Here is a 25,439-nt window from a genome sequence, read left to right as displayed (position 1 = left end):
TCATGCTCTGTCTCTCTCTGTCCCAAAAATAAATAAACGTTAAAAAAAAAATTTTGGATAAAAGCCATTTAGCTATGGCTAATATTGATGGATAGACATAAGCTGATTGTAATATACATATGTACCATGATAAATATATCTTATGGAAATTACACTTGATGTGAAGAAGCATGAATGACAACACTCATGAATTATGAATACTTAAAACATTCCAATTTAACTTATATTGCCCATTAAAACATCTTTTTCATATACTTCCAAGTAATACTCATAAATATAGATTTTGTTCTTCCACAAAATCTGAAGTTTCTATTGACATTTCAAAGTTTAAAGAATCCAATTTCTTCCTCCTTAAAAGGGATTCTAGAGCCTTTTGAAATACTGTTCTCAGAAATCTGTTATGCCTCACATTTTGGACTAGGTTTTAAAAAAGAACCTTAGATGGGAATCCTGCCTTTTCAAATTACATTTTGAAAGTTTAAGTTAAATAATAAATGTTAAATTATTGAATTAGTAATATTGATGTGTTGGCTATTATGTTTGAAATTATTTTGTGAATGAATAAGACAGTAAATATATCTTGATTTCTTCCCAAGAGTTTGATTACAGGATGTACTAATATTGGACAGATAGAGAAGAATACAAATCTTTGATATCATTTGATTTACATAATGAGATATGATACACAGCTTGTTTTCAGTTCAGAGAGTTGATTTCCCTTATTTTCTCAGTTCCTGGTCTTATTTGGAAGGAATTATATTTTGAAGCATTCAACCTCCCTTAATAATAGTATAAATAATATGGAGAAACGGTGTGTTTTATTCAGAATGTTGGTTAAGTAAAAAAAAAAAATGTAGAATTTTGTGTTGATACTTGAAACTTGAGAATTTTCTAATTTTAATGATTCTCTATTTTCCCTGGTGGATAGAGCAACAACCATGTCCAGTTGGTGATTTTTTAAGGTGGTTATGAAGAATAGTTGTTGCTCTGAGGATCAATTTAGCGAAGAGGACAATGAAAGTTTAGGAAGGATGACAGATTGTTTGGTCAGAAGCCAAGTGGTCTCTACATTTCAGATAGGTGAAGACTGGAAGGAATGAGTCTTGGTTACTAAGGCCAGAAGAATTGGCTAATTAGGTAGCATAAGTAGAAGTAAGAAGGGAATACTATGTATTCAAATGTTGAAAATCAATATCCTATCCCATTGCCTTATATTTTCCAACATGCTTGATAGCTACGCAACAGTTCCATTTTGGTATCACTTGTTTTCTTTAAGTCTGAGTCATATGGTCAGAACGCTGGACTGGGAGTGAATTTTTGCTGATTATTATAGGGATGACATTTTGAGAAATTAGCTGATGCACCTTTCTTTTTCCACAAATTATGTTACTCCACAGCTCCTACTGGTATTTGATAACTCCAGAGGAAAAGCAGCATCATTTAACGTTTATTTATTTTTGAGAGACAGACTGAGACAGAGTGTGAGCGGGGGTAGGGCAGAGGGGGACACAGAATCCGAAGCAGGCTCCAGGCTCTGAGCTGTCAGCACAGAGTCCGACACAGGGCTTGAAATCATGAGCCCCGAGATCATGACCTCAGCTGAAGCCGGACTCTTAACCTAGGTGCCCTGAAGAGCAGTATCATTTAGAACTATGATTCTCAAATTTGAGCATACATCAGCAACACCTGGAAAGTTCGTTCAATCACATACTCCTGATTTAGCAGGGGTTCTGATTTGGCAGATTTGGAGTAGAGCCTAAGAATCTGAATTTCTCACAAGCTCCTAGGTAGTATTGATACTGCTGGGACCACATGTGAAGACCTGCTTTTGAGAACAAAGTCATCTCTAGTGCCCTTCTCACATCCCCTTACAGTCCTGTGTTGGCTCACAGCTGCCACCTTCTTCAGAGACTAGCCCTTGGCCAAATACAGCCATCCTACCTGAAAGGTTATGCAATCCCCGCCCCTGGCCATTGATTTTAGGATTCAGGAATAAAATAAGCCAACTTGTTTCCCTCAAGTTGGACCCACTCTTCAGCACAATTCATAGCTTTCTAGTGGAATCTAGCAAAGCTCGACTCCATCTGAGACCATATTATGGCTTAGCTTTTTATCCCTGTCCCATTCTGTTTCTCATACTCCCTATCTCATGAGAGTTCTCTCTCAATAAACTACACATACATTAACCCACATTTCATACTCTATTTCTAGAAAGGGAACTCAACCTAGGATATCATTCTTATGCAACTTTGAGTCTCAAATTCCATTAGTTAAATCCATAGACATACAGCATTTCTGAAAGCCAGATGTGGTTAAGAATTTTCTTTATTCAAAAATCATCCAGGGGCACCTGGGTGACTCAGTCAGTTGAATGTTCGATTCTTGATTTCGGCTCAGGTCATGATCTCAGGTTCATGAGATGGAGCCATGCGTTGGGATTTGCACTGAAAGTGTGGAGCCTGCTTGGGATTCTCTCTCTCTCCCTCTCCCTCTGCCCCTCCTCTGCTCACATTCTCTCTCTCTCTCAAAATCAATAAACATTAAAAAAAAAAAATCTTCCATCAATCTAGCAGAAGCCTAGCTTGATGGACTTAAACTGTCCTATAATCCAGAGAAGAGGGAAGGTAAAACTTAAAGTTTCCACCAAACTCAATGGCCAAGAGGACAAGCAGGTCTAATGAGAGAATTCTTGCTCTCCTATCTTTGGCTAGGGCAGCCAGGAAGTTTGGGGAATCCTGTAACAAAGGGTTTGTTTTTGCTTCCCTGGATGTGACCTGGAAAGACAGCATAGTCCTCAGAGAAGCTGAGGTAAGCATAGTGTCTTGCCAAACATTACTCTTTACTGGGACATTAGAAACAGTTCAGAGAGGTGCCTGGGTGGAAGGAACTGACCTCATGTGCTGATGGTCCCCCACAAAGCCTTGGGTGGTGTGGAGAATTTCAAAAGTTCCCATGTGTCTGATCTCTCAGGGTTCACTTGCCAATTAAATTCTAATTTCTGGCTTAAAACAGTCTCTTTGCAAACAAATAGATCCTTTTTGGAGTCTTAGTTGATTACTTCTCCTTCTTTAAAAGGGAGTCCATGGGCGGCGTTGGGGTGGGGGGGAGATTGGGAGGGTGAGGTTGCTTATCCAGGTCTGTGTTGTGCTCTGGTCACCTCTCAAACACCTATAAAATGGTAAAACTAGTGACCTAGAGATCTGTAACCTGGCATAGCTGATGTTCACTGGCTGTCTTTATTTGCTAACCTGCTCCTCACTTTGGATGTCACAGGAGCCACTGCTCTGTGAAGCCTGGCTGAAATTCTGTCCACATCATTAGCTTAGGTGGCCCTTTAAGCCATCCTTTCTGCCCTTCTTCACCTAGAGACCCCTGCTCCCGCCCACTGGCTTGCTAGCCAGTACTCTCTGCTTTCCCTTATGTTACTCTTCACCCCTCTCCTGGCTGTAGCACAGAGTGGGCCACAGAGCACAATATAAGCTACTGAAAAGGAAAAACCTACGGTAACAGGTGGACAAAAAAAAAAAAAAAAAAAAAGGATTCTTTCTGTCTCAGTTTTGGCAAGGCCCCTTGCCTTACCCCCCTTGGCCTAAATCCCAAAGTAAGATTCAGGCCCACCAAATTGGAACTAACATGGTCAGGATAGATTTTTGTGATTCTTAGCTGATAACCCACCACTAGCCTATTACAGGCATTGGAGAGGCTAGGGGGAGAGAGACATTTTAAAAGAAGCCTTTAGGGGGCCACCTGGGTGGCTCAGTCGATTAAGCATCCAACTTCAGCTCAGGTCATGATCTCACGGTGTGTGGGTTTGAGCCCCGTGTCGGGCTCTGTGCTGACAGCTCAGAGCCTGGAGCCTGCTTCGGATTCTGTGTCTCCCTCTGTCTCTGTCCCACCCCCACCCACACTCTGTCTCTTTCTCTCTCTCTCTCTCAAAAATAAATAAACATTAAAAAAATTTTTTTAATAAAAATAAAAGAGGGCTTTTGGGAGCACTGTCAGTGTCCTATGAATGCTCTCCTTCCACAGGGGAAAGAGGGATACAAGAGGCTTTCCCCCCTAGGTCAAGCTTAGGAAAAGAGGCTTTAATGACACCACTTGACGAGTTTTACCTGTGTAACCCGCAGTTTGGAGGCACAGTGGCCTGGCGTCTGATACCCCAAGAAATCTAAAGGATAAGAGACTATGGTTGACTACTGCTCTGGCCTCACAGTGAAGAGATAAGACTGCATGGGGTGGCCCATCCTTCCAGACTATGCTGGGAGAAAAGATACATGAATACTTCCTGTGGAGCAGAGGTGGTTCTGAGGTTTTCACTTGCTCACCTCAAGGAACTGCAGGAGAAAGACTCTTAGCAATAAAAATGGGTGTGGAAAGGGGCGCCTGGGTGGCGCAGTCGGTTGGGCGTCCGACTTCAGCCAGGTCACGATCTCGCGGTCCGTGAGTTCGAGCCCCGCGTCAGGCTCTGGGCTGATGGCTCAGAGCCTGGAGCCTGTTCCCGATTCTGTGTCTCTCTCTCTCTCTCTGCCCCTCCCCCGTTCATGCTCTGTCTCTCTCTGTCCCAAAAATAAATAAACGTTGAAAAAATGGGTGTGGATGGCAAACACCCGAAGAAAACAGCACACAAGGAAAAGAGTCAGTATTCAACATCTACGAAGTTCAGACGGCACCAAATGTGGACAGTATGTCAGGCTCTTTCTTCCCTTCACCTGCTCTCCCTTCTGGCTCTCCTTGCCTTAGGTCTGGAGGAAGCAGAGGCAGCCCAGTAAGGGCGGGGAAAAGTAGAAGTTCCATGCCGAACAATGGGGAGGACATCAAGCACCTTGTTCCTGCTGCAAGTAGCCGGCCTACAACCTGCCTGAGTTGGGGGCAGGGAGGAACTTTAAAGGAAGTTGGTAACTTTGATGGTTTTACTGGACTGGCCATCTACTCAAACTGAGCCTGTCTGGGGGACTTGAAGCGTTGCAAGCATTTTTATTCCTTGTCTTAGACAAATGTACCCATCTGGATATTTATCCGGGGCAGTAAGAGTACTGGCTCCTCAAATTTGGGGACAGGGGAATCAAGAATGCATTTATTTTTAGATGTGCTCTTTTAGTCCTGCTTGTGAAACATGATAGTTACATTTCTCTTTGAACAACCGAGCGGAACTGCATGAATTCTTATCCTACCCCAGGCACTTACCTGTGTAACTCCTTTTTTCTCCCTAAAGCTTCAGAGTGATCTGAATGTGTTGTGTGTGAATGTGATGTGTTTCTGCTTTTTTCTCCCTAAAGCTTCAGAGTGATCTGTACCTGGCTGCAGTCAACACTAGTGGACTGTTTCCCTGAGTCTTGTTTTCCTCATGTGTTACAGAAAGAAATTGGGTGATAGCTCAATAGCCCAGGTGGTAGCTCAGGTATTTTCCAGATGGGTTGCTGTGTGACTCTACATACTTTTTGGTTTTCAGATTTGTTTCACTTTCTTCCTTTCCTTATCTTTTCAAAATTTTACGGGGCTGTGGCCGAGGAGCTGAGCAAATGCGAGAAAGTCTTTCAATTCCATGAGTTATTTGCTTTATACACAGTTCCCCCAGAGAGAGCTGTTCAAGAGGCTTTCACTTCTTAAAGCAAAAAGAACTGTCTGCATTGTGTTGTGATGGGAATTAAACCATAAAGAAAGATAGTGCCATTCTGTGTAATTTCTAACAGCCAAGAAGATGCCAAGCTTTGGAAAAGGTCATGATGCATTCAGAGGAGAGTTTCCCCCAAAAAGAATTCTTAATGGTTCTATTATGTTTTAAAATATTATCTTCCTTTACCACTTAATTTCCCAGGCCTGTGCAGTGTCTGGGACAGTCAAGGGATACACTTGAATTAAGTACTTGCTACAGGCCAGACATTGTTTGGGGCGCTTTATGCACATTATTTCATTTATTTCTTACAAGTCTCACCAGGTCACCTCCATTCTACTCAAGAGTCAGAGAGAGGTTAAGAAATTTACTTAAGGTTATACAGAACCAAGATTTTAATCTGGTTTCCCAGCTCCTTTTTTAGCCCTACTCATTCCCTCCTTTAAAACTGTCGCGAAGGTTTTCTGACTTCCAGTGTATTATCGAGGAAGTCTGTGTAAAATAGTTCTCTCATTCCTTTAGTGCTGGCATACTATCCCTCAGGTATGTATTCAGCTCATATTTAATGAGCTTCTGCCATGGGCCAGTCACAGGAGCTGGGAATAAAATACACCGGGAACATGATCTGGGCTCCTACCCTCACTAACTTACAGTTTGGTAGCTTGGTAGGTGAGATGGACAATTAATAAGAAATGACCATATCATATCATGGTGAAATACAGAGTCCGCAAAAGGGACATCCAACCCAGACAAAGGGGCCAGTGAAGGCTTTTTTATGTCTAGGATGAGGCCACTACAAAGCCACGAAACCAGTGGCTGTGTCCCTAGCTCCTACAAGTATCAGAAATTCAACAAATACCAGTTGAATTAGTGGTGTTAGACTACTTGAAAACAAAACAAAACAAAACAAAAAAAACCTTCAAAGGTACTGTGGTTACTACTCCTCCATTTCCCTAATATATGTTGATGATTTTTTTTCTAAGCGTAGGTTACGTTCAAGCCATGGGGGAAAAAAAAAGTCAAATTTCTTAAACAGTACCTTAGTTCTGATCAATCCTAGAGCACCATGTTTCATTCTTTTTACCTTGATTACTTCAACAAGATTTGACAACTCTGGCCATAAAATGATACAATGGGCTTAGTTAGGCTCACAGAACTAAGTTAATGAAATACACTGTCATTTTATTATATCAAATTATGCAAGTGCACTTTTGAGCATTTGCAAATGTCACTCCTAATTAGCTCAAGGGCTCTGGTATAGTCAAACCCTACTTAAAGGTGAGTTTTTGTGGGTCTGATAAGAGCTAATATCAGTATTTGGGCTATGAGGCTTATATGGGTTTTTAAAAAGAGAGTTAAGGAAAACAATAATGTTATCAATAGTGGCTTTGGATATTTTAAGCTATAACTAATACTTGAACATTGTTGCAACTCATTAAGAAAAGAGATTTGGGATACAATCCATAGTATTTTAAATAGTCTAAACTCATTCCAAAATTCACCTTGCCAAGGCAAAAGCATCATCGATAAGACTTGCGCGGTCAGCAGAAGAAAACCCCTGGGAAGAAGAAGAAAATGAGGTAAGAAGCACAATTTCTAAAACAAAGAATGTTGAAAAAAATTAATATCATTCAAGCTGTTGTTCTTAGGACAACAATAAAACAATTCACAACCACTGCTACTCTTACCTTGTGGTTGAAGGAAAGATTGGTAGCTATCCATTCCCAAGTTGGTACTTCATAATTTACACGATAAAACCCAATATGATCTGGGTTTATTTTGAGAAAAACATTTCCAGCAGGATTAGAAGAGTTCAAAGTGATTCCTGTGGTAGTAAATAAACACTAATGAGAAACATGTTTGCATATACTGTAAACACAGAGAAATTAGGCCCAGAGGGTCAGAAGAAAAGAAAAGAAATATCAGCTCGAGGAGTCAAGTTTGATTTGGATCCAAAGCCCCAAAGCCTAATTCTTATTTAGTTGCCTAATTTTAGAATGTCACTGTAGTACGTGAGCTGAAAAAGAATAACTTATGTAAATAAGCGTCCTGTGATTTGTGACTTATACTTCTTACTGGTAGTAGCTTGCCAAAGGAGTGAAATAATTCTGTGCTTGTCAATCCTTCAATAAAAGTAAACAATGCCCAAAGACAGAGTGGTTCGTGCTTCTGGGGGTAGTCTGCATATTTCTAATCGTGATGGATGAATTACACAAAGAATAAGCACTGGGCAGCCTGGGGAGGCGATAAAAATGTAAACATTTCAAAGAATACTTTATTTATTAGAATCAACATTCAAATTGATGGAAATGGCTATTGCCTAGCAGAACAATGATTTGAGCATCAGTAATGCTTTTAAAATGTCAAGAAGGCTCGCAATAGAACTGAAATCCAAATACAACATTCTTGATTTTGTAATCCATTTCATACTTGCTCTTCCAATTTTATTTATATTTGTAAAGTCTTCTGTTTCCTTATTTCAGTTGATCACATCAATGCTTTTCAACAATGGATTTGCCAAATGAACTCTCTTTCTAAAGTAGCATCCAGTATTTACAGAGGGCTCTAGCATATAGATTTTAGAAGCTCAGCATTGAAGGAACAGAGACTTAAGTGTAAGATAAAAAAAAAATTCACTTAAAATAATAGCTGTGGGGCGCCTGGGTGGCGCAGTCGGTTAAGCGTCCGACTTCAGCCAGGTCACGATCTCGCGGTCCGTGAGTTCGAGCCCCGCGTCGAGCTCTGGGCTGATGGCTCAGAGCCTGGAGCCTGTTTCCGATTCTGTGTCTCCCTCTCTCTCTGCCCCTCCCCCGTTCATGCTCTGTCTCTCTCTGTCCCAAAAATAAATAAACGTTGAAAAATAATAGCTGTGCTCTGACACGACCAGTATTTATTTGTTAGTGTTACTCCTATACTCTTTAATTCATACACTCTCTCGTTTGCATGGACAATATGCAGTGTAAGTAATGGTGTGAGAATAGTTAGTATATTTGAAAATTTTCAATTTTAATGTAGTGAGGATGTAGGATGTGATATCGGAAAATAGAGGATGAAGCTGGAAATAAAGTCTGGCTCTTCAAAGTACAAGAGCCACATGCCACGTGAAGGACTCCGTCTTCTGAGAGACAGAGAAGATTTTTAAGCAGGGAAATACCATGCTCACGTCTGCTTCATAGAAAGATAACCTTTGCTAGTGGTGTGAGAGAGATATTGGGAGGAGATTTAGAGTCTCCTGTAATAACGTAGGGCAAGGGGGAATAAGGGCTTACTCTAATGTGGAGGCAACGAAAAAAGAAAGGAAGTGATGCATTCAAGAGACACATCACAGGTGAAAAGCAACAGTTGGTTTTCTTACTTGATGTGGAAAGTCAGAGGAGAGGAAAGTGGCTTGCATGATTGGATAAATAATGATGTTGCCATTACGGAGTAGAGGAAGATGAGTTAGTCTGGGAGGAAAGATGATTTAAATTTTGGAAGTGTTCACGAGGGTTGGAAGATCTCCAGGACGCAGTAGTTTTTCATAATACATGAGTAAGCTCTTCAGCAAGACAATACTTTTTTTTAGGAGCGTTCAGAGGAGGTACTTGACAAATTATAAACCTTTACCTCACTCACGTAGTATTTATCTTTCTTTGTCATTCTCCCATGGACAGGTTGTTGAAAGGAAGCTAATCTTTTGGCAACCGTACACTTTGGATGTTTGGATCTGGAGGAGAGCCTCTTGCTAAGCACAGAGACATATGTTACAGGAGAAAGAGCATGAACTTTCGAGTCTGACAGATCTAGGATAAAACCCTTGCTCTGTGACTGACTAGCTGTGTGATCTTGGCCAAATCACTTGACCTCTCTGTGTCCCAGTTCACCATAAGGGAAATAGGGATAAAAATCCCTCACAGGACTGTTGTGAAGATTAAATAAGATAACATCAGTAAAGCGTTGGTCACACAGTGATTTGTCCAACAGATGGTAGCTATCCTCATTATTATGAAAGGGGATATGGCACAGTTCTATAAATAGCAAGGCAAATATAAATAACATTGAGAAGTTCCTGGCAATCCATCTAAATACTGCAGTATTTTAGTGTGCTTTATATATACCTAGTTAAGCCTGTCTCGGGTTACTGTGATTTTTCTCACTTTATAGATGAGGAAGCTGAGATCCAGGAAGTCAGTAGTTATGGACTTTCCAAGTTCATGCTACCTTCAGAACAGTTGTCAACAGCAAAAGACTGTTGGGTTGTTTAGTTGCATAGTGAAGTAAGTAGGACTAAAAATACTGGTGGCCATTCCCCGTGGCACATGGAAGTCAGGGCATATGTTTCTTTTCCTTTCTCCACTTACCATTATTTTTTTTTCTGATTTTAACGGTTGTATGTGTTCCTTACAGTTCCAAACATGTATTTGGAAGATAACAAAAAAAAGCATAATGAAGAATATGAAAATTACCCACCAATAGTTAATGTAATACTTATTTCTACTGCATGTGTGTCGTCTATATATGTGCATAAACACGCACACAGTACACATAATGGAACTTTACTGTTTTTAGGATTCGTAATCCTTCTCATTTAAAAGTATATTTAGGGGGCGTTTGGGTGGCTCAGTCTGTTAAGCAACCGACTCTTGATTTTGGCTCAGGTCATGATCTCTTGGTTCAGTTCATGAGTTCGAGCCCCGCATCGGGCTCTGCGCTGACAGCATGGAACCTGCTTGGGAGATTCTCTCTCTCCCTCCATCCTCCCTCTCTCTCTCTCCCTCTTTCTCTGCCCCTCCCTCACTCTTGCTTTCTCACTCTTTCAAAATAAATAAATAAACTTAAAAAAATGTATATTGTAAACACCTTGAAATTTTGTTTTCTATGCAGAGATCCCCCACTATCAGGGGGAAAGTAATGCATTCCTGTGAAACCTTTCATAAGCTGAAATGACATAGAAGAGTATCTCCCACTTTCTAAAAGTCCGTATAATACCACTTTGTTTCTACAAAGGATCTACGTTAGTACCTGTTTTTGCTAACCGAAAGAAATCCAAAGAGCACGTTCATTTTTATAAAAAAAGTCATTACCATACCAATATAGGTCTTGTTTTAACATGAAATGGCAGAATATGAACTTTCAGAAAGCACAGAATACCTGTATGTGAAATGGAAATTTAATGGCCACATAACAACCTGTCATTCAATTTATAAATTGTCTTGTTCTGTTTCTTGCTAGTTTTATGTATAAAAGTGTTGCATGAATTCTTTCTGGGTAGGAGTTCTCTCTAGAAAATTCCCTTTTTCTTTTATTTGTCTGGATGGTGGAGAAGACGGATAATTCCTTTTTCACAATTTCATCCAGGGGCTAATTAATTTCAATCCAGATAACTTCAGTAACAGAACTCATGTAACAGTTCTTTAATACAGGCATACCTCACTTTATTGAAATTTGCTTCATTGTGCTTTGCAGATACTACCTTTTTTTTTTTTTTTTTTTTTTTTTTTTTTTTTTTTACAGATTGAAGGTTTGTGGCAACCCTCCATGGAGCGAGTCCATTGGCATCATTTTTCCAAGAGCACTTGCTCACCTGTGTCTCTGTGTCACATTTGGGTAATTCTTGCAACATTTTAAACTTTTTCGTTATTACTATATTTGTTATGGTGATCTGTGCTCAGTGATTAAGACTCACTGAAAGCTCAGATAATGGTTAGTAAATGTAGCAATAAAGTATTGTTTTGATTAAGGTATATCCATTGTTTTTTAGATATAATGCTATTGCACACTTAACAGACTACAGTATAGCGTAAATGTAACTTTTATGTTACGTAGTAAGAAACCAAAAGATCTGTTTGACTTCCCTTACTGCCATATTCACTCTGTTGTGGTAGTCTAGAGCCAAACCCACAGTATCTCTGAGATGTGCAGGTATACCATTTTATATAAATAATTATAACAAACTTTAGACAACTAGACTATCAAGCTTGTGAGAGTTTGATAATTGTAGAGAAAGAAACATTTTTCTTTAGTGATGTAAATGCTTTGTTGCATTGAACTTTTAAGCAAATTCTTTTTCAGCGTAAAATGACAGTTTGTGCATCACTTAATAGTAAAACAGCTGAAAAATACAAAAGTAGTAATTTTTGACTAATGACACACAATTTACACTTGGGGAGCTAAAAATTTCTAGTAGGATGCAGTATCAGAATTTAGAGTCAAGGAAGAAAGCTTTACTCTCTTAAACTAAGACTAAATGATCTATTATAAAATTGGTTGGTTATACATTTGTGGTAAAAGTTTCAACAAATCACTTATTTAAGAAAATATTAATGATTGTGCTAGTAACAATTATGGAGTCCCTCCTAATCTCAGCAAGTGGCTTAAAGAATCTCCCTAAAAAGAAAGGGGTAGTTTTAACATGTAATATATAATAAACGGGAATCTAGAAAATGCAACCTGGCTACCATGATGAAGGATTATCACTGGTGATGGTTTTGTTGCTTGGGAAAAAATAATTGCAAAGAAGAGTTGGGTAGTAAAGATCTGTCAGTGTGTCTCAGTCTGCCTAGGGAAGCAGGTGCACCGTTGAGCTGGTACATGTGTTTCATATCTTTAACACATTGCCTCCTATAGAGAACAGTGTATGTGGCAGAGGTCTATTGGTGATTTACCACACTCCTCTCTTCCTCCTGGGTATACAGCTAGACTACATTTATTAGCCTCCCTTGCAGTTAGGTAGCAACATGGGACTGACATCTGGACACAAATTGTGCGCAGAAGTGATAGATGCACTTCTAGACTTGGTCCTTCCATTATCTTCCTCTGTCTTCTGGTCAGATGCAAAGACCTAGCAGAGGAGTCGAAAGTTCAGGGGGTTGGTGGAGCCATGAGGAGGAGAAAAACAGGATTTCTAAGTTATTATTTGGGAGTGAGCCACCTAGAAGAGATGGCAGGTGAGGAATACCTCCATCGGACTGTTGCATGAATAAGAAACTTTTATTGCATCAAAATAGCCTCTAAATACAATAATTAGACTCCCCTGGTTAATGCAATATATAAAGCTATCACAGCTTGATGAAATCTCTAAAATAATTGATCTACCTTAACTCTCTCTTTACTCTTATTAAGTAAACTTTCTTCCTGGAAAGAGATACCTACTTAGCTGGCATGAGTATTCTGGTTCACCTTGGCCAGTATATTTTTATTTGTATAAATTAACAAATTAGCATTCTTATATGTTTGCTTTGTGTGAATAAATCTTTCAAGATTTGGTTGACCAGGGATGAATTGATGAAACTGAGCTTTTGAATCTGCAAAACTGAATTCATAATGACTGAATCAAAATTCAAACATTCCAAGAGGCTCAGCTTGAAAGAATGAAGTCTCTCCTTCTTTCTCTTTGTGATTAAATTTTAAAAAATATACACCCATAATTATTTTGATATGAAATATACTTAAATATAACTACCATAAAATTCTAGTAATATTCTATTTATATGTAGTCAAAATTTGGCTATCTAAACCATCCAGAATGTATTCTCAGACCTGAAAGATTTATGAAAATGGCTAACACAAAGTCATTACCATCTCTTATGGCCTAGGAGAAACTTAGGCCATTACAAACACCTATCTTATTTTTTTTTTTAACGTTTATTTATTTTTGAGACAGAGAGAGACAGAGCATGAACGGGGGAGGGTCAGAGAGAGGGAGACACAGAATCTGAAACAGGCTCCGGGCTCTGAGCTGTCAGCACAGGGGCCCGATGTGGGGCTCGAACTCACGGACCGCGAGATCGTGACCTGAGCCGAAGTCGGCGCTCAACCGACTGAGCCACCCAGGCGCCCCCAAACACCTATCTTAAAATATTATGTTTTAGTAGGATTAGTTATCTGGCATCATGTGATGACCTTCAAGTCTTCTAAATGTTAGAAAGCAGCAGATTAAAAAGAAAAAAGGAGGTATACTACTAAATGTAGGTGCACTGACAAAATAGTAGGCAGTACTAAGGATAGAGGCATAATTAAAGTATACACATAATTAAATATACATAACTAAATATACACACGTATCCTCTAAAAGCACAGCAGTCTGAAGGCAAACAAGCCTTCATGAAGCAAGGGCTTACTAAACTCTTAGTAAGTCTTAAGTTGTGCACAGAACCTCATTGGGAATAGGGTGGTTTCCTGACCTGTCATCAAGGAGTTTGATGTATAGATTGTATCTTCAAGGAGTTTATAATTTACTTAAAAAAGAAAAGACAGAGCATATGGATGTTAAATAATGATATTTAAAATATAAAGCAATAATAGTAGGAATAAGGAAGGATTGGTTAAACTGATTGCACAAAACATACTATAAACAGTGAGAAGAGAGATTATGCAGGGCAGGTTAGAAGAGCCTGAGAAGAGTCTGTGATAGAGGTCCTCTATAAATTACATGTTAAATTTTTTTCATGTTTAAAATATCATGTGCAACACAAATGTAAATAGAAGGCCTTGGGGGAAGTCCCAACATTGCCTGGGAAATCTCTAACTGATGAATCATCAGAGAAACCAAGAGGAGGGTGGTAGGGCTGGTAACCTGAGCTGATTGTCCATTCAGTGCACTTGGGACGTGTTTGTCATCTGTGCTCTGAGTTGAGAACTGAAGATGTCCTTAAACAGGAAACAGGAACTTATTGCATAGCCTAAAAATGGAGCAGGCACTTTGAAGTAGGAAGAGATGTCTAGTTTGCTTCTGGCTAAGGGAGCAGTCATGATTCTGAAATTTCAGATAAAGACATGTTTGTCTTCAAAGGCCTGTAAACATTAGAGCCTCTCCATTCATTCTTTCACTTATTCATTCAATAAACAATTACTGGGTACCTGCTGAATGTATAGAACAACCACAACACCAAAACCCAATAAACTCTATTTCCTTAAGAAATATTCTCTGGGGAGGGGAAAGACAGCTAAATCAATAGTTATAGCCACACAAAAAAATGTGTTCAATGTAAAGACAGAGGGATACAGTTGCTGGGAGAGCCGTCTGCCCTCACTTTCCCACTAGCATTCTCTGTCCAGAGCACAGTTCTTGTCTACACTTGGTCAATCCTATCATCCATTTAAACACTACTTCTACCACCCCTAACTCTCAGCCTAGATGTCCTTTTCTTTAAACTTTCCTGAACCCCCAAATCTGGACTGGTGCTTCCTTCAGTGAGCCCCCATGGCCACACCAGACACTTAGGACACATATTTGCCTGCTGACTCGTCTGCACCTCCCCAGACAGTAAGCATGGAGAGGGTAAGGATTTTTTTCCCCCTCAGCATTATCTCCATGCCTACCACTGTGTCTGGCACATAAGTGAGCTCTCAGTAAATACTTGCTTGAAAGAACTAATTAATTAATAAGGATTAAATTTATTATTCATATATTTTGTCTACTAAGTACATAATTCATGTAAAAAATGTTTATTGTTAACTCTTCAAGTTTATTTTACAAAACACCTGAGTAAGGGGCGCCTGGGTGGCGCAGTCGGTTAAGCGTCCGACTTCAGCCAGGTCACGATCTCGCGGTCCGTGAGTTCGAGCCCCGCATCGGGCTCTGGGCTGATGGCTCAGAGCCTGGAGCCTGTTTCCGATTCTGTGTCTCCCTCTCTCTCTGCCCCTCCCCCGTTCATGCTCTGTCTCTCTCTGTCCCAAAAATAAATAAACGTTGAAAAAAACAAAAAACAAAAAAAAAAAAAAAACAAAACACCTGAGTAAGCTTAGTTATCTGGAAAATTCACTTTTACAGAAACCTCATTCCATGAAAATGCTGTTAGCATAGACAAATTATTCATGCTTTTAAACCTGTTAACAGCAAATCAAGAAGCTGCCAAAGCATTCCTCTAACCCTCAGTTAACCAATGGTAACCAATGGCAAATATATGTAGTAATATGTTAAACCAAATTCACTGAGAACTTTCCAATGAAATGGTAGCCTCATTTTGTGCTTTATCAGTGGTATTGCACGTTTTAAAGTGTCTCTTTTGTCTTCTCCATTTTCCATTGACACATGCTTATGAGTAAGAAAATGGTCAAAAGGCAGATCACAAAAGATAGAGTTCAGTATTCAAGTAAACATAATCATATAAAAAATAGTAAGACAAAATGGCATTGATCTGGGAAGTCTAGAGGAATTCAGGAGGAATGTTGACCGTAACAATCAAAGTAATTGTTAGTATAAATGATCAAGAGAAAGTTTTATAGCAAAAGCAACAGAAAGGATGCTTACCTTGACAGTAACAAAGCTGGTAGAATTTATAGTAAAAATTAAACACACACACACACAAATTTATAATAAAAGTAAAAAACCCCAAAGGTGAAAAAAACCTACTGCATTCACAGAAAAATTTGTACACAAATGTTTACAGCGGCATTAACAGCTAAAAAGTAGAAATAATCCAAATGCCCATCAACTGATAAATAGATAAATGAGAGGTCGTATACCGATACGATGTGAATATAATTCATCAGTAAAAAAGAATGAAGTATTGATACATGCTATGACATGGATGAACCTTGAAAACATTATTCTAAATGTAAAAAGCTAGCCATGAAATGCTACGTATATCATTTCATTATAGGAAATGTCCAAATAGGCAAATCTATACAGACAGTAGATCCATGGTTGCTTAGGTCTGGGGTATAGAAGGATAGAGGGATTGAGAGCTAAAGGGCATGGAATTTATTTTTGAGGTGATTAAAGTATTCTACACTGGACTGTGGTGATGGTTACACATACCTGTGAATGTAATAAAAAACACTTTAAATGGGTGAATTGCATAATATGTGAATTTTATCTCAATGAGGTTTTTTTAAAAAATCAACCTCCTGGAAATTGGATGAAAATTTACTTGTTAGGGGAAATCACACTTAATTAATATTTTACACTATTTTGTAGGAGCAAATATGTAAATAAAGGATAGATTATTTACTTTTATCCCTAAGAAGTCACAAGGGAGAGTCCATGCCAAATGCTTTTCTGAAACAAAACCTGCATGGGATGGGGTGAAGAAGAGCATCATTTGTCTTCTAAAAGAAAGGATTTTGAAATGTAAAACACGTACGATGGTAAAAGTATGAAAAGTAGTAATCTTCTAGGATGCCCTATTATTTTTTCAGCCATCTGAAGGAGAGAACATGAGATAAGGTCTCCTTGTTTTTATACTACTAAATTTTTTCAAGAAAGGAAAAGACAAACCGCAGGGGATAGACTATAGAAACATATTTCCAGTTGATTTAAGTTAGCATAGTAGCCACAGCTGGATTTTAACACAGGTACATACCAAGTAATTCATTTAGGGGGATGGATGGATGGATGGATGGATGGACGGACAGACGGACGGACGGACGGATGGATGGATGGACAGATGGTTGGAAGGGAGGGAGGGAGGGAGGGAGGGAGGGAGGGAGGGAGGAAGGAAGGAAGGAAGGAAGGAAGGAAGGAAGGAAGGAAGGAAATAGATACAGATAGTGCTTTGACCTATTGGTGACAATTTACAACTTAGAAAAGAATTTGGAGTCATTAAAAATTCTAATATTATACTGAATTGGAAAAATGATAGGTCTAATTTAATGACAGCATTTTAAGAAACCAGGCTTGGTTTTAAGAAATTCCATGACTTACTTCTCTGTTCTAAAGGAAAAATAGTAAAGTTGAAAAGGAAGAAAGGAAAGGAAGGAAGAAATGAGGAAGGGGGGAAGAAAGAAAGAAAACTTATGCATTAATCATCCAATGACTGGGTGTGTGACACTTCTCCTTTGGGCATGGGTATTTGTTATTAAGTCATGGTAAATCATTAAAAAGAATATCACAAGGTGGAAAATTTCCCATTATAGATAAGAGCTTGAATTCATTGATAAATTACTTAAGAGTTCTGTTTTAGCTGAAATTTACATTATAAGCTCCAGATTTATTGTTGCTTCTTTACACTTACATTAGTTTAATGTGGTATATTAACGCAAAGAAGAAATAAATCAATTGATGAAATTTACCTCCTGTTTCTGACCTGTTGTAGAATGTAATACTTGATACATTATCTTCAGTCCATTTAACTGGAATATTCCATCTGTAACTAAAGTTTTTTAAAAAGGAAAATTTAACTTTTATTACTAAAAAATAAAAACATTTCCCAAATAAAAATTAAAAAGCAATAAACAAGCATATTTTCCTCATAAATGAATATCCAGTGTATAGGATACAATTAAAGCAATTAATCTAACACTCTTTTTTTTTTTTAATTTTTTTTTCAACGCTTTTTATTTATTTTTGGGACAGAGAGAGACAGAGCATGAACGGGGGAGGGGCAGAGAGAGAGGGAGACACAGAATCGGAAACAGGCTCCAGGCTCCGAGCCATCAGCCCAGAGCCTGACGCGGGGCTCAAACTCACGGACCGCGAGATCGTGACCTGGCTGAAGTCGGACGCTTAACCGACTGCGCCACCCAGGCGCCCCTAATCTAACACTCTTTAGAGATGAAGATAGGCTATATAACTGCTTCCAATTTCTATAAATCTCTAAAATTTGGAACTTTGTATCAACAAGTTAGCTAAGCATGATGATTATTTCAATACAATGTGTTGAGGCTTTGGAATAAAGATATTGCATAAATGTAACTCATTATATAATAACATTGACCATTCACACACATACTTATACATAATCTAAAATGGTTTGTTTCTGTCAAGGAACACAAAGCATTTTTCAAATTCAGAAGACAATCTTAAAATGCCACAAAGGAAATAACACATTTTAGAAATTATGTTGAAATTCAAATTGTAGCACCACCATCATCCCTTAAAGATTCTCATGCTCTTCAAATATCTCCTATTTTACATATGAATCAGGTGTGCTGCAAAGGAAAAATTATCAGACAAACATGTTTCAGGGTTTCTTGGTGTTCTCTTTAGTTACTTAATATTTTCTTGGGGAGCAGGGTGAAGAGGTTATTTTTGTCCTTTGGTTCCATATATACTCAACGTTTTATTTTATTTAAAAAAATTTTTTTTTAATTTATTTTTGAGAGACAAAGTGAGGCAGAGCACAAGCAGGGGAAGGCCAGAGAGAGAAGGAGACACAGAATCTGAAGCAGGTTTCCAGGCTCTGAGGAAGCGGTCAGCACAGAGCCTGATGCGGGGCTCAAACCCACAAACCGTGAGACCATGACCTGAATCGAAGTCGGTCACTTAACCAACTGAGCCACCCAGGCGCCCCTATACATAACATTTTATTATTGAAATCTCATAAAAGAGGTCTTAAAGTTTTTTGATTGTTCTCATATCATGTACCATCAATCAGAAAAATACAACAGATCTAGAAAGAAGATGAATGTGTTTGGATTTGGTTACCAACTCAAAGTTCACCTTGTTTTTCTACATCTGTGATCATTCAAGTCTCTAACAGAGAATGGGGAATGATACTTCTTTTCAATTTATAATAAAATTTATGTAATTCAGGGAGAACACATTTTGCCATCTCCATGAAAGAAGTAATCCTTTGTTTTATAACTGTTGAAATGTTTTATGGGATTGAGTTGTCACTAGCTTTCCTTGAGGATTTTATGGCTGTGGAATGTTTTGGGTTAGAAGCTCCATAGAACCCACGCATAAATTGTTTCTTGGGTCGTGTAGCAAAGATTGTCCCCTCGAATCCCTTTGTCATCTTTGTACACCCTAGATTCCAATGTGCTCTCCTAGCCAACAGCCAAGCACCTGGGGCTGTCTGTCAGAGAACTGCCCTCTAGCTGCCAGAAGTTCTTTGAAATTTACACTCGTGGATGCAGCCCTTCGCCAATGATGGATGGCAGGAGAATCTTCTTCGCCCCATCTGTCAGGACCCCTCTATAACAGCATCTCCACAACTTCCCCATGGGGTAGCTATCCTCTACAGCACCTGCTTGATATTTCACGTTTGCTGCTTGACCTCTCACTGCCCACTTCTTTCCCAGTCTTTCCTAGAAACACTTCCTGAGGAGTAGCTTTCACTTGAATCATCACCTCAGCATCTGCTTTTAGGGAAGTCAACCCAAAAGTGATCCCTTGTAGCTTCTCAACAGATAGACAAAGAAGCATTTGGTAAAAATCACACTCTACCTACATGTTTCGCCCTTCCACCACTCTTCTGTTTTGGTGTTGCCACATAAACGAACATTTCTTTCCCTCCCTTTCCCCATTGCCGACCTGACTGAAAGAACAGAGTGCGCAAGTGTCTGGATGCCCTGTGTGCACAGTCAAGACTTCACATTTTGACTATCTCCTGTAAAACATGGTCTCTGAGATGACACTGTGCCCAAAAGTGGGCATAAAATACATTACTAAGTTATGTACAAACGTTGCTCTGAAGTCTGTAAGAGAATCATAAGACTAAAAGGATTGAGGGTTGAGGCTTTATGATTTTACAGTTTTAGAATCACCTACAGGATCTAATGCAATCTGAGTAAAATAATAGATTTGAGTACAAAATGTCAAGAAATGAAAATTACATAAACGGAATGATGGGAGTCTCCTACAGGACATCTAAAATTTAGGAGGATCAGATTTCATTTTGAAAGGTACAATTTACTTTTTTGTATCTAACAAGATCTGGTAGTATTAAATATGGCCAATCTAATTTTCACTAAAGAAACTGACTTTGGGGGCGCCTGGGTGGCTCAGTCGGTTAAGCATCCGACTTCAGCTCAGGTCACGATCTCGCGGTCCGTGAGTTCGAGCCCCGCATCAGGCTCTGGGCTGATGGCTCAGAGCCTGGAGCCTGCTTCCGATTCTGTGTCTCCCTCTCTCTCCGCCCCTCCCCCATTCATGCTCTGTCTCTCTCTGTCCCCAAAATAAACATTAAAAAAAAATTAAAAAAAAAAAAGAAAAGAAACTGACTTTGCCCCCAAATAACACACCTACTCCCATCTTCCCCCTGTTGAACGCTGAGTGGACTGCCAGACACATGTAAGCTTGCCTGATGCTTGAGGCCGTAGTGTTAAAACAATAACTCACACATGTGTGTAAGTTTATAAAGATTATAAAGTTTCTCATAAAAATTCCCTCATCGTGAAATATTTAAGCAGTGAGAAAAGGGAGAGGGCCATTCAGTTTATAGTACAGCTTATTCAACCACATTTTTTACCGGACAGGAATATATCTGAATATAGAATAAGGTGAACACTAGGGTTGGAGAAAGAGCTAATTACCTTCTGGGGGGATGAGGGCATATGTTATGATCTAGTTTTTTAACCAAGTGAAAAATCACGAAGGATCACTTTTGATAGAATGTCATTTTCTCTTCTATTTGTTCAGGAGCTATTATAGATTTTTAACAAATGTTCTCAACAGCATAGCACATAAGGTTTTTCCTATGCATATATAACTTTTTTTATTTGCAAAAATGGATCAAGTAGATTGACTTTATAATAAGTGATCACTAAAAATCATGCATCTGTGAATCTAAATAAAAAACAGTATCTGAAGGTAGAAATTAAATACTAGAGAAAAGTGTGAATGTTAATATAGTTCCATGTTCTAAATCTTGGTGAATACAATTTAAAGATTTATTATAACTCAAAAAGTGAAGACTTGATAAAATATTCATTTCACTTACTTGCTAATAAATTTTTGTGTTTGTGTGGAGAGAAATCCATAACCAAGGAGTAGTTTAAAAAATGCAATCCCACCATTTTAAAAACAGTGTTGGGTATGTCTTTGGCTTAACAAATCAGTAGATACATATGTCAGAAGAGAACAATTCCTATGAAGCTTTCCTAGTGGAAGTTTGTTTCTCCAGAAAGAAAGAAAAATTTTTTTTTAATTTTAATATACAAAGGCTATTAAATAGCATATTAAATATGGCCCATCTAATTTGCTAGAACATAAAACAGTAACTATAAAATAAACAGTTTATAGTTAACAGAATGATCACAAGTCATTATGTTGATTTTTGTAACTGAATTATCACCTAAGTCAGATCTAGGTTTCAATTCATTCATGTATTATGAAGAGGAAAGAGTGAAAACAAAGCTTTTCTAGCCTAATCTTTCCTTTCCAAAATAAAGAAAAGATAAAGAAGTTTATACTGACACTCTCTGACTGATCTCACTTGGTCTAGGAACTCAAATTTCCTTTGTTTTGGCATGAACTATTAATTTTCCGCATTTGCATACAGCAAGATACCCAGTCACTCTGAATTTCATTTATTGTGACTATCTGACTATCTGACATTTCCAGAAGCAGAGTCTGATAATGGGTCTCAACAAGGTGAGCACCACTGGCTTTCTTGATATTCTTCCAGTTCAGGTGCCAGCCAAGATCTTCAAAGTAGTTACTTTATTTTTTAATTTTTTTTTCAAAGTAGTTAGTTTAATAATACTGGGTGCTCTTCATTTTCTGATGCCTTGTACAGAAAGTCCAATTTGAATTTTGGCACTTTGAATTTCTGGAAACACCCGAGTGTGTTATTTATTAGTGTGACTTAATTTTCAAAGCCCTGAATCGGAAGCCAGAAAATATACAGTACGTGTCATAAGTGTGTCTCTACAGATCTTTCAGTTCTCTAGAAATTTGGTTAGACCACTGTAGAACAAGATGAGAACAGTATTCTAAAATGGGATTGTTACCTGTAAATTCATCCAATTCAGTTCCCTGCATAGTGTTTACTCTTTAATGAGAAATTGTAGCTCAACCCAATCTTTGGAACATTTGCCACACCCCTCCAGCCCATGCCCACTCTGCTAATGCAGACCCCATCTTCTGAATCATCTCCCACGTGAGTCACTTGCTACAATTATCATAGTAACTGGCCTTCCTGCTTCCACTCTTGCCCTGCTCTGATCTATTCTCTATAACGCAGCCAAAGGGGAATTTTGAAAAACGTAGAGGTGATCCTACCAATTCTCTCTCTCTGAAGTCCTTAAAGTTGCACACTATTGTTCAAAATCTTCAGTGTGGTCTGCGTGCCTGGCCCCTGCCTCTCTCACCACTGTGCCCAGTGCCTGTCTGCTGTTCAGTTTCTTGGAGCCAGACTGCCCATGTTCAAACCAGAGTTCCATCACTTATACTCTTTGCGCCCTTGAATAGGTTATCTAATAAGTTTCAGTCATTTGTCAATTTCCCCACCTGTTATAATAATAAAATACTCTAAAGTGCTTAAAGTAGTGCCAGCTACTTAGTAAATACTTAGTAAGCATTGCATATTATATGTGTAATGCTACTCCCCGCCCCCGCCCCCTCCCCGGCCCAGGGCCTTCCTACATGTTGTAGTTTCTCTTCTGAACATCCCCCATGGTCATCCCCTCATATCAATTTACTTAGCTTAAATATCACTTCTTCAAGAAAGTCTTCTGTGCCCTTGCCTATTCAAGCACACCTCCTGACCCATTAATTCAGGCTCAGTCTATCCATGGATACACATGACAGGAGACAGTAGTTACTCCCCAATGGAAGCTTGTTTCACAAGAGAGAAATATTTTTTTAAGTTTTCATATCTAAATAGTCTCTAGCAGTATTAAATGTGGCCAGTATAATTTATTAGAACATAAAACAGTAACTGTAAAAGAACCAGCTTATAGTTATTCTGGGACACCTTTGTCACACCCTATAATTCTCCTTCCTCATGTTATCTTAATTGCTACTGAATAATTGCTCTTGTGATGATTTACATATAAGTAACTTTTTGTGTATAAGATCAATGAGACTATTAAAGAGGAGATAAAGAGGGCAAAGGGCCTTTTCGGTGGAAATTGGGCACTGAAGATTAGAGACCAGCTGAAAGTGACCGTGGGTGCAAAAGTCTCTCTACCCAAACCAAGTATTCAGAAGTTGAAAGATGGGACAATAAAAATTGGCATGGGCGATGAACCTGTTGTGGTAATCGTTTCACAATACACATAAATCAAGCCATCATGTTGTACATCTTAAACTGATATATGACATCTGTCAATTGTTTGTCAATGATATTGGGGGAAAAACTGGCAAGGGTGACATTGGAATGATTTCCAGGGAACTAGTGCTACACAGTGTTGTTCCCATTTATCAGGATGCTGTCTAGGAGCAGGCTCTTCTGGGTAATGGGGGGCTGAGATGATATCCCCAAAGTGGTAAACCCAGGTTTTTGTGGCCAGCCCCATACCAGAGCTCCTGAGATCCTGATTCCACTCTCTTCTGTTGGGAGAGATTGGCATCCCAGAAATGTATACAAAAACAACCAAGTATACAGAAATGGACATAATATTAAGATTTTTTTATACAAGCTATATTCATATAAGTGTGGTAAGTGTGAAATATTTGGCTGTTTGCACATTTTGTCAGCTTGTACAATATTTGTAGAATCATTCCAATTTCACCCTTGCCAATTTCTAAAAGTCTGGCAAAGTGAAGAGAAATAACATATTGTATTTATAATTTTAACTGAAATTCTTAGGATACCTTAACTCAGTAGTCATGTTTAAACGTCTTGAAAACTCTGAGTTTGTAAAGTTAAAGGTTTGATTCTTAATATGTTGAAAATGCCCAATAAATTTGGTATACAGTATGAATTTTCATTACATTCATAAAAAAATATAGGTATGTTTTTTAAATTTGATTTATAAATCTGTGTCTTTAGCTGTTTGTATTTTGAAATTATAAATGAGATTTAATAAAATTTTAAGTAGTGATGTTCACAAGTTACTTACAAATGATATATGCAAGAGAATTTGATTGAGTTTATAATTGCTGTTTAAATATTCAGGAGAACTTCATTTGTGCAGTTTGTAAATAAAAAACATTCTTAGCAAAAACTGGAAGAACTGCTATTGGAAGCCAGTCTCCTTTTCTACCCTTCCCACAGCCCAGCCCCTCTTGGAAACATCCCCTTTTAAAAATGCTTCTGGGGGCGCCTGGGGGGCTCAGTCGGTTGAGAGTCCGACTTCAGCTCAGGTCACGATCTCGCGGTCCGTGAGTTCGAGCCCCACATCAGGCTCTGGGCTGATGGCTCAGAGCCTGGAGCCTGCTTCCGATTCTGTGTCTCCCTCTTTCTCTGCCCTCCCCCGTTCATGCTCTGTCTCTCTCTGTCTCAAAAATAAATAAATGTTAAAAAAAAAATTAAAAAAAAAATGCTTCTGGGGTGCCTGGGTGGCTCAGTCAGTTAAGCGTCCAGCTCTTGATGTGGCTCAGGTCATAATCTCATGGTTCATGGGTTTGAGCTCTACATCAGGCTCTGCACCGACAATGCAGGGCCTGCTTGGGATTCTCTCTCCCTCTCTCTCTGCCCCTCCTCTGCTCACGTTCTCCCTCTCTTTTTCTCTCTCTCAAACAAATAAATAAAACTTAAAACAAATTTAAAATGCTTCTGGATTTAATTCTTCTGAAGTCTAATTCTATAACTCTAAATAGCTTTTTAAATTTTTTTTCAGATAGTATTTATTAACTCATCCATGCGAGAGGGTGATTTAGTTTACTTATACTGCTTTCTCTTCCATTTGCCCTTTAACAGTCAAAATTTAGGGAAGTAAAATTATTAGACTTTCTCTAGGTTATAATTGTTCCTTTACAGTAGTGGAATCATGTTGCCATTTCCTGTTTCATAAATTTCAGTGTTGCTACTCTCTCCCAACTGTAAAATAGGAGCAAAATCTCCTACTTTACAATGAGAAACTGTAGGATATCCTATGGAGTTCTGGTAAACAAACAACTGGCTCTTGGGGGACCGGGGGAGCAGAATGCAGTACTTGCTAGTTTCCATTAATTCAGTGATGGATTTCAAGCTACCAGCATAATGGTGCTGAGTTGGGATTCCAGTCAGCACCAGCCCACCACTGAATTACTATCCTGACACTTTCTGCCACCTTTCCTTCCTCTTCCACCTCA

General features: G+C 38.7%; 1 protein-coding gene across 2 annotated transcripts in view; it reads right to left on the bottom strand.

Moving 5' to 3' along the window:
* The window catches only part of ENPEP (glutamyl aminopeptidase), an 85,757-nt gene that overhangs the window by 12,635 nt on the left and 47,683 nt on the right, over positions 1-25,439 (bottom strand). For both annotated transcript variants that reach the window (XM_047091708.1, XM_047091709.1), the window contains exons 11-13: positions 17,606-17,685; positions 7,300-7,436; positions 7,114-7,169 (exon numbers count right to left, since the gene is read on the bottom strand). In XM_047091708.1, coding sequence (XP_046947664.1) covers positions 7,114-7,169; positions 7,300-7,436; positions 17,606-17,685 — 273 coding nt within the window. The remainder of the gene's footprint in view (positions 1-7,113; positions 7,170-7,299; positions 7,437-17,605; positions 17,686-25,439) is intronic.

The sequence above is a fragment of the Lynx rufus genome, unplaced genomic scaffold (genome assembly GCF_022079265.1).
Source record: "Lynx rufus isolate CCGP_SWC_20201006 ecotype Redwood Valley unplaced genomic scaffold, mLynRuf1.p SCAF_3, whole genome shotgun sequence".
In the NCBI taxonomy this organism is placed as follows: Eukaryota; Metazoa; Chordata; class Mammalia; order Carnivora; family Felidae; genus Lynx; species Lynx rufus.
Note: the sequence above shows the minus strand (reverse complement) of the source record. Positions and strands in the feature narration are given on the sequence as shown.